Genomic DNA, 10970 nt, shown 5'->3' with positions numbered 1-10970 from the left:
TTGTGTATTATGATTTTAAATAATGTTATAGTAAAAATGAAAAATAATTTAAATGAATGGTTAGAAAAAATTGCTAGTTATATTATTAATAAACTAATTAAGAAGAAAATATAAAGGTATTTGAAATTTAATGTATTTCTCAGTTGATTAAAATGAGTATTACGATAGTTTATTTATAAGTGTTTTGAGTTGGCATACATTATAATTTTTAGATGATTTTGCATAGATATTATTTTAGATGTTTTTAAATATTAACCCATATATTTTTAGATATTTTTCATATTTTGATTTATTTCTTTAATTTTTAAAATTTTTTATCATAATATATAGATATTTATTTTTATAAAACAATATCACGAGAATTCTAAATTTTTTTACAAATGTATGGCATGATTAATAGCAATGATGATTAACGGCACTGAATTGATGATGATAAATAGTTCTTTACTTCATATTGTTTTGGTTACTTTGTTACTTCGTAGTTTTAATTTTGATACCAAGAAGAAAAAGAGAAAATGAATAAAAGATAAGAACCGAAGAAGAAGAATATTGCTTTAAAAAACAGTTCGGATATATGAAAGGTGCATATATATAGAGGCCAAAGATGTGAAGAAACTTAAGATTTTCTTTGTTTAGTTTTTTAAAGTTCATTTTATTAGTCAAGCACAATCCATACTTAATATATATATTGTTAAAGTATGTATTATTTGAACTACAAAAATATTATGCCTTCTAATCACAATATTAGTTGAGTCATTTGTGTCGAATATATGATAAACCCACCAAATTAAGAGTATCATGGGAGCCGAGAGTTTCATGCAAAAAGCGATAGTCATGCTTAAATTTATCGAAGAGAAATATTATGGCCAATTTTTTTAATTAATATTAGTTCATATTTTAAATAGCATGTTAATTTTTATACTATTAAAATTTAAGATTTAAAATTTAGATTAAAAATTTAATATTTATGGTTTAAAATTAGTTAAATATGGCCAAAAATGATATACACCAACGCAAATCAATAAGGGCGATAAATTTGTGGTGCTATTAATCATAGAGTCATTATGCGATAAATTTTTGCAATTATATGCATTCCACCCAAATTAAATAATGGTAAAAATGAAATATAAAATAAAAATTGGCGATAATTTTAAACAACTTCGCACAAAAGGAAGAAGATATCAAAACACGATTTACACGCAGGGATGTATATTATACTATTGTATAATACCAACAAATCAAGGCATGTGGAGGTGGACCCAAAAAGGCAAAAAGTGTAAAAGTAGTTTATAAAAGAATTTTATTTGATTTATCATATTTTATTTTGGAGCAAATATATATCCAATTTGTTCGATGTCTCTTTAGTATTTTCACCACTGCTAGCCCCTACCTTAAAATATGTTTTGAGACATATCAATAATTTTTTCTTTAAAGATTTTATATATGCTTTCCACTAAAAATAAACATATTTTTTTTAGAAAATAATAATACCATTCTCATTTATGATAATGTCACTTCACACATAATTTTGTTATATTGTACATATATTGACATAAATTTATAAAAAAGTATATTTAAAATAAAAACGATAATATCCCTTCTCTAATTTTTTACTTTTAATTTTAGTGTTGTTAAATCAATCTACAATTTCAAATGATAGGAATATACACAATATAATCACTACAGTTTCAAATGAATGTAATGGAATTAGTTAAAGCAATAAATAGTTCTTTCCTTCACTTTGGTTTGGTTGCTTCTCTGTATATAGTTTAGATTTTTGCTACGAATAAATAAAAACCAACAAAAAGAAAAAGAAAAAAAAAGAATAATATTGCTTTAAAAAACACTTCAGATATATGAAAGGTACACATCACAGACCAAAGTTGTAAAGAAGGTGAGAACCTAAGAATTTTCCTTTTCTTTATTTATTTTTTTTAAAGCTCATTTTACTAGCTAGTCAAGCATAGGGACGAATGTTAATTATGGCAATGGATGGTCATAGCCTCCCAAAGTTATAAAAGTTATTATTTATGATGAATTACCATGTGTTCATAATACGCAACGGAAGAAAAATAAGATAATCTTAAATATCTATTTTGTGCTTAAACTTTTATTCAAATATATAGTATATCAGATCTAAATATCTGAGTACGCTAGTAAAATCACTTATTCTCCTTCGATGATACGAAAGCGCTATGCGTATCCACATCGAGACCAACCTTTGCTGTCAACTCTTTGACCAATGAATATCTGATCTAAATTGAGAAACCTCTTGCAACTCTTTGCACACCATAAAATTCTTCTCCAAGAATTAGGCTCACATACATTTATGTGCGTAGAGGTAAAGGAATAAAACTCTTGTTATTCTCTCGTTTTTTCACCATGTTCCTCTACTCTTGGCATACATATATATAGTACGAGATTTGTTACTGATTTTAAATTTGATTATCAATTCAAATTTAAATCATATCTTTAAATTCCAAATCTGAATACTTTAAATTTTATGAATCATATCATAACAATTTAAAACATAATCGATTTGGATCTCATCCAAATTTATAATTCAAATTTAGAAATAAAATAACTAATTATTCTCAAATCTCATTTAATATTCTCAATTATCATATTATTATTATATTCTTGGTGCTAGCAAAGAATATAATAATATTCCATTTGAATTAATATAATTATTTATTTGATCAAATCAAAATAATAATTAAATAACTCTACAGCAAAGATTAAAACACTCGTTAGTGTGTGACCCTATAGGTTCAATACTAAGCGAATAATAAATTAGTCATACTAAATTTACTAATTAAGGTTGGCGTCTAGCAACACTCCTTAGCAGCCCGATAGTTTGAAGTAATCTATTTTTACGAAGAATCTCAGAAGAACAAAGTATAATTCCTTCCATTTTTCCAGCTCTTGGTTAACCCTTAGAGTATGGTTTAATTGTCAAACTCTAACTTGTTACCATTATTATAATGAACTGTGAATGGCCTAAGAAACTCATTTCTTCATTCATTCAATTCCATTGGCCAAGGTTTTATTCATCTCAATCATTATAATCATAGAGCTCAAACTCTTTACCGAGAGTTGACGGATTCCTTATTGACTAATCATTAATTCTACAAGTATTTAAATCATACCCAATATCCATTCAACTAATACCCTAGGGTATTAGGTGTCCGGAATCAAAGTATAATAAATACATTGTTAATTACTATGATAGTCGCAGGTCAAAGGAAACTCTATCACCATGTTCATCTTGAAAATATCCTATTGACAAATATGCGGTAATTATAACCATTAGGAATTCTCAAAGTGAGTCAGTTCAATGGTCATATCTCTATATGCACCATCTATATATATAATTTAATAAATGAAATATATTAATCTTCATTCAATAAAGACCATTATATATATATTGATCTTTCCGGATTATTAATGTCCTTTTTAATAATCCTATGACCAAGAACAATTTAGATTAAATTATAAAAGATTTATCTCTCAATATTATGATCACTATCACAATGATAAATCTCTAAATTTAATCAAGAATCTTATTATATTAACATTTTAATATAATAATAATAACAAATTATTTGACACATAATTGATTGGATTGTGGTCATACTCCTTATTCCCAACAAGTTATATCTAGCTAGAATTATATATTGTAGGTATAATTAACTTATAAATTCAATTTACCAAATGCACTAACTTAAGATTGTATGCTTTCACAGATTTTAATTGGGAAGAAGACTTAGAAGATAGAAAATCTGTTACTGCTATTGTGTGTATTTGGAGAGTAATTTAGTGTCTTGAAAAAGTAACAAACAAGATAAAGTGAGCAGGAGCAGTACCAAAGCTGTTAGCATTAACTTGAGTTAGTTAGAATTAGTTTTACCAGCTGTGATTAGTGTATGTTTAAGCTAATCTCACTTGACATCTCTTCTATATACGACCAACTCAGTGTAATCATCAATATACAGTAAATTCAATCACAATATTCTGTTTTCTTGTAACACAAGTCTGCTATATTTTTTCTTTTCTGTTTTATTCTTCACTTCTTCAAGACTCATTGAGTTATATTCATGCTTCTAATAAACGGGAGATAAGTACAGAACACAAAATAATAATTTTGTGATGCTATAAATCAAAGACTCAATATGTGATTCTTCATCATCAATTATTTGAAGACCCTTTTGTCAATTTCACGTAAATCAGTTAAAATATACTCTTAGATCGATTGCCAACATCATATTTCATAGGAGAGCAAGATTTTGTTGCCCCGTCGGAACCAAACCCTTGTCTTTATCGCTTTTTGGCACCTAATTTCACAGAAAAGAGGAGGAAGATAACGAAAAAAGATTCACACACATATGTGATGCATGGTATACCAAAAACAAGCAAGGTATTATATATATATATATATATATAGAGAGAGAGAGAGAGAGAGAGAGAGAAGGAATAATATAATTTAGAAGCCTGATGAAGGATATAGCTCAAAAATAGGATTTCAAAAGCGCAAAGTATACTAACGAAGCTACTAGCTTAAGGCACAAGAAACAGATAAGATATAACAAAAGATAAGAGTATATTAAAATTAATTATTAGTATATTTATTTATAAATATATATAATTTAATTTATTTTCAATATATATTTATATTTTAACATGTATTTTGTATTAACTTTAGTAGGTGAGTTTAGTGTACAATAGAGTGCTCGCTGCTCTCTCTCTATTATATAAAGAGAAAGTAAATCATGATGAGCATAGCGTGTTTGGAAATATGGCCGCAGAAGTAGGAGAGAGTAGTGGTGGTGGTGCAAAACCTGCAGTAAGAGAAAGCCGGCGTGAAAAACTAACAAAATATAGAGCTGGGAAGCTAGCTGAGCGGACATTGGAAGGCAAATGGAACAAGGTTGTTGAGATGTACACAAAATACCCGGGAGCTCAGACGCACAGGATCGCCGAGGACAACGACAACACTGCCTTGCACGTCGCGGTCGACTTGAAGAAAGAACAAGTAGTGAAGGAGCTGGTGGAAGCAATCATCAAATTCGAGGGAGCAGGGGATGAAGAAGCCCTAAGAGTGCAGAATAAAAACGGGGACACCCCGTTACACCTTGCAGCGTCAAGGGGTTTCACAAAGATATGCATGTACATCATAGGGGAGAGTGAGGAGAGGATGCATTTGTTGAGATTGGAGAACAAGAAAGGTGAGACACCTTTCTTTCTAGCTGCACTCAACTGGAACGCACATGCCTTTGCCTACCTCTCCTCCGTCGCCGATAACCTCCTCTGGAACAGTAACGAACTTGCTGATGATACTCGACGTCTCGTTACACGTGGCACCGGCGAAGACATAAACCAAAGAGAGAGCATCCTTCACTGTGCCATCAACAGAGAATGTTTCGGTATACTAACCGACATCCATTATTCCATATTTATCCTTCTTTTTGCTTGTTTTTTTTAAAGTAGATGGTTAAAAATTGTCAAATAATTTAACAGATTTAATTAAATTATTATCTAAAAAATTTTAACTATTAATTTTATATGAATAAACCTGTAGAAATGTTGATCTTAATTTTGACCCTATTTTATATGTTGCAATAGATTTGGCATTCATAATAGCCCGTAACTACACTTTCCTTACTATGCATGCCCATAATGGAATCACCCCGCTCCACGTTCTTGCCAAAAGACCCTCAGCGTTCAAAAGTACAACAAAACTTTCATTCCTCAAGCAAATGCTCTACCACAGTAAGTTACTCACATCATATATACGTGTAACTTTTTTATTATTATTATTATTGTTATTATTATGATTATGATAACACTTTTTCTCTTTCCAAAGTTATGCCAGTAGGAAAACTAGATGCTGACAAGGAAATGGAAAAATACAGGAAAGAGATTCAACGGCTTCAATTATCCAATGGCTCAAAGAAAATAGGTACGATTCAGTTCAAGATTTGTATTGGATGGCCATATTTTGTCATACAAAATCGGTTACAACTTAAAAGAAACTGAATCAAATAGATATTGCATTGAAATAATACTAGGAAGATATAATCTAAAGTTATCTTATTTAATTTAATATTTATAGTTTTATATATATAAAACTTATAATTATATGTTTATTTTTTTTTAATTATTCATTTATTTCAGTAATAATTAAAAATACAAAATAAAAAAATTTTGAACATTAAAAAAAAAGTAAAAAATAAAAGTTATGATTATCTTCTGTCTTCAAATTTTGATCACCAAACATTTTAGTTTATTTAAAAAATTGTAACAAACACTATTAATATAACTTTTTATAAGTCAAAAATAAAAAAAAGTAACTTTTAAAATTTCTCAAACGGATCCTATTATTTCTATTATATCTATTCTTTATAAATAATGCTAAAAAATAATAATTTTATCTTATTTAATTTAATATTTATAATTTTATATATGTAATATCTAAAATTATATGTTTATTCTATTTAAAACTTTTTATTTATTTCAATAATAATTAAAAAAATAAAATAAAAAATTTAAACTATTTTAAATCAATTTTTATTATCTTCTAAATATTTTTTGTTTTTTAAATGTCTATATTCTACTAACATAATTACCGAATTTCAACTTCAAATCTATATATTGAATTCTTAAATCTACAATATTGAATCAAAACAGTTAATTTGTCAATACAATTGTTAAGTAGAGAAGTAACTATTTTAGTAATTTATAATTATCATGTGATAAAATCAGTTATATTTTATGAAAAAAACAGAATTAATTTCTTCAATAATAAAATTAAAAAAACTTTATATTAATAAAAAAGAGTTGTTGAGTACGATGCTAAAGAAGTTTTTGAGATGCTTGCTAAGCAAAGATAGGTAAAGCTAAGGCAAAAAGAGACAAGGTTAAAAGAGGCTAAAAATATAATTATGTATCTTTTCTTAACGGTTAAATTTTCAAATAAAAGAAGTGGTATTATTTTAATACTAAAAATTTTATGACATAAAAATCTAAAATTCAAATGTTTTATATTTGGCATGGATAAAAATATGTAAATTGAATTTATTTGTAAATTTTATAAATTTAATTTAATTGTAATTAAAATGATTTGATATTTTAAAATATAAAATGTTCTTTTTATCATCTAAGTATTAAAATAATACTAACAGTTTGACTGAGATTTATTATTAATATTGTGGTTTGATCCCAATCGATCATCAGCTGCTAACCGACTCACCCTACTGTCGAAAGATCACGAGCCGACTCCAGTCAACCACCGGCCATTCCCTGGCTTATCATCGATCAGGGTCCAATAACAGCTGGAGGACGGCAGTGGTCAGATAAAAATACGGTGGTTCAATGATGTTTAATAAAATAATAAAAATATAAAATTAAATCATTATATCAACTTTAATATAAAATCGATCCTAATTTTATATAATTAATTCCAAATATAATGTCATTTTAAATTTAAAAAAAAATCCAAAAATATTTGATGATTTCAAACGCATCCTTATTTTTGTTCCCCTATTTTATGTTGTCCAGCATTAATTATTTGTGTTTAAATATATAAGCAATGCTACATAATATCAATAAAACTTATTATTTTTTTGTCAACATTGTAAATATTAAGTATTAAATTTTAAATCTTAAATTTAAAATTATAAATTCTAATAATATATATACTGACTAAATATTAGCTAATATTAATAAAAAGTGTTGACCTTCTAATATTTTTTTAAATATATATCTTATTTACAATAAGAGAATATCAGGAGTCTAATATTTATAGTGTAAATAAAGAAAAAAATGAACTAATATTGGTTCAAAATTATGGCAAAACCAAAGTAGTGATGCACCTGGAATTATTTCTCTTTACGATGTATTCTTGATGGAATAAGAAATCAAATCTTATTATCTTTTAACCACTCATAATATTTGTTCATTCTAACATACACTATTGTGGTTAAATAATTGTGCGTAGGGGAAAAAAAGGCACGTAGTTGGCTATTAGGTAAATTACTACGTAATTATTTGCCGGGACAAAGGCATGAGTATGACGAAGAAAACGCTTCCAAGTGCTTTGGAAAATGTAGAGCTGGATTTTTGCCACCAAATTATGATACCTTTCTACAATTCCTCAAATCAGTATACGTGCATTCTTCCCTTAGCCGTTTGGTAGATGGTATGTGTGTTTCACTATAATCTCCATGCAACATTATTTCTCTTAATTAGCTTGATTAATTCATTTATAAAAAATTATATGAAATTAATTTTTAGTTAGTTATAATTTGAGATTTAGAGTTTATCATTTATGATTTAGAATTTAAAATAAATAAAATATTTTTAAAAATTGGTTGATATTGTCCAAAAGAAAAAAAACTTCCTAATTTATATACCTGAAATGTTTATTTGGTAACCAAAAGAAATTAGACAAAAATGTAACATTTTTACTACTAAAATGTCACGCTTCTAGATAGATCACTCTGATAACTAGGATATTACGACGACTTTCATATACTTAATAATAAAATAGGAGCCTGTTTAACTTGAAATCGTATCGTTGTTTTTTTTAAAAATCGAAAATACTTTTCTTTTTAACTTACATACATACATGCAAACCAATCACAACACTTAAAATATATGTATATAAATAATAAGAACCAGAGTTCTTTATACAACAACTTATAAACATTACAAATTACAACTCCTATCCCTTTTATAAAAATACAATATTAATGGCGAGAAAAAAAATAATAAATAAGCTAATACAACAATATCGTATAAGTAACAACGTAATAAACTCTTCATAAACTTCTTCGTCCATATATTGAAAAGAGAAGGTTGTAGGGGGTGAGAACCTACCACACAGTCTCACCAGAAAAGTTTAGAATTGTCATAAGAAGATATATAAAAGAAAACTATTTTTAACTGCAGTGATTATCGCTCGTCTCATGAATCCTTTTTGAAAATCAACGGTTAATCATCCAAAATTCAAACCTTTTCAAAAACCATCAGTTAATTATTCAAAATTCAAAACTCATATTTTTCTTATAAAAATCTTAAAAGTTACCTAGACTCAATGAATGATTAACCTGTTCCAAACATAGATTAATTAAGTCTATGTTGAACCAGCTTGATTTTTCATACTTTGCTAAACCTCAAACACAAACTAATCGCAGCCTCCGATCCATCACATAATCAATCACGGCCTCCGGCCCAATCAACTCAATCAAACCCAATTCACCACAATCCAACCAATCAGTCACAAACACAATCAAGGACAATTACATCAAGTATAGCAATTAGCAGTTAAACAGAATTATTCACATAGGCAAACCAAGTACAATATGCATACCCAAAAAATGTCACATAGATGCACATGATGCATGCCTGTCCTAATGGCCATGAGCTCATGTGTCAGTTAAACTATTATAACTCAGCACATCTGATAGCTAACCCGGACATTGTCTCTCTGTCATGCATCTTTGTGAGGAATATAATAATAATCTTGACTTCATCAAAAACCGGTCTGAAAGGGTAGTGCCCTTGCACCTCTCACCGGAGGCAGTGCTATCCAGGATGCGTGCTGGACCACCCATACATCCAGAAAGAAAACCACAGGTAAGTGAGATTCACCACCGTCCTTAATTACCCGGGATCTCAAACAAACGGGATTAACCACCATTCTTGCTCAGAATCACGAATAAGCGAGATTAACTACCGTCCTTATTTGGAGCAAAACTCAGCTTAGTGTGCAAGCAGGATTCACCCCGACCCTTACCATGCCACGTCCTTGCCAAGAATAAACATCAGTCAGTATGCAAGCGAGATTAACTCCAGTCCTTGCCAGCACAGTAAATTACATCTCAGTAATATTCATAATCAATCAAACTCAAATTCATACATTCACATCACGCTAAGAATCACTTTTCCTCAAATCATTTTCCTTTAAAACCAAAATCACTTTTTGTAACACTTTCCGAAACCTTTAAAACAACTTCACTCTGAACCAGTCCTCTTTCGTAAAATTCATATTTCACTTAACCAAATTTTCCTGAACTAACTTCAAAACCATTTTAATGTTGAACCTCTTTCAAAAGGCTCAAGAATTATTTATTCTTAAATCAATCACTTAATTACTTTAAATCAGGATTTATTAATTAAACTCTATGGCAGAGTCTCAAGACTTTAAAGGAGCGACAACTAATCTCATTTTTAACCAAACTTACAAAATTTTTCCAAAATAATTTCCAACTTTCGCTTTTTAAGTTAAGACATTTTCAAAAATCTTGAAATTCATTATATTTTCACCAAATTAAAGGTCCCAAATTAACTTCAATAATCCATTTCTTCATTTTCATTTGAAATACCCAAAAGCGTAACTCTTAAATCGCTTTGAATTTTAAAACAAGTTCCCAAAACCGATTTCAATTTCCATTCTAAGTTTAAAACATTCCATTGCACAAAATTAAATTCAAATACTTTAAATTCACTAAATACTCTTCAAAATATAATCCTTTAATTAGAAGTAATCCAATGAAAACTCATTTTGTTTAAACAATTTACCAAAACTAACTTTAACTTCACTTTAAATTTAAAAAATCTTCCCAAAAGATTCAAAACCATCCTTACTTCCCGACCGTAATCTCAATTGAAACATAATCACTTATTTTGGAACAATTACTTAAAAATTCATTAAAAACACCCCAAAGAATGCAATCCTTTCCATAGTTAATCAAAATCAAATAAAATAATTCTTCAATCCAAAATTTTCAAATAATACTTTAAACAAAGTCTTTAATTTTTATAAAAATTTCAACAGCACCTCCTCTAAAACTCGAATTTTACCACATTCACAGGTTCTTTTAAAACCACATTTTTTCAAAACCTTTTTCTAACAGTTTCAAAACCAAATCATTCCTCAATATAAATATATAAATCGAATTTCTAAAACA

The 10970-nt window shown here is 28.1% G+C and overlaps 1 protein-coding gene across 1 annotated transcript in view; it reads left to right on the top strand.

The window, feature by feature from the left end:
- The first annotated feature begins 4795 nt into the window (after positions 1-4795).
- Positions 4796-10970, top strand: part of LOC107496823 (uncharacterized) — an 11007-nt gene continuing 4832 nt past the window's right edge. The window contains exons 1-4 of the mRNA XM_021127297.2: positions 4796-5423; positions 5623-5769; positions 5864-5959; positions 7997-8197. Coding sequence (XP_020982956.1) covers positions 4796-5423; positions 5623-5769; positions 5864-5959; positions 7997-8197 — 1072 coding nt within the window. The remainder of the gene's footprint in view (positions 5424-5622; positions 5770-5863; positions 5960-7996; positions 8198-10970) is intronic.

Source organism: Arachis duranensis, chromosome 7 (assembly GCF_000817695.3).
Source record: "Arachis duranensis cultivar V14167 chromosome 7, aradu.V14167.gnm2.J7QH, whole genome shotgun sequence".
In the NCBI taxonomy this organism is placed as follows: domain Eukaryota; kingdom Viridiplantae; phylum Streptophyta; class Magnoliopsida; order Fabales; family Fabaceae; genus Arachis; species Arachis duranensis.
The sequence above is the reverse complement of the archived record's forward strand: the minus strand, read 5'-3'. Positions and strand labels throughout refer to the sequence as shown.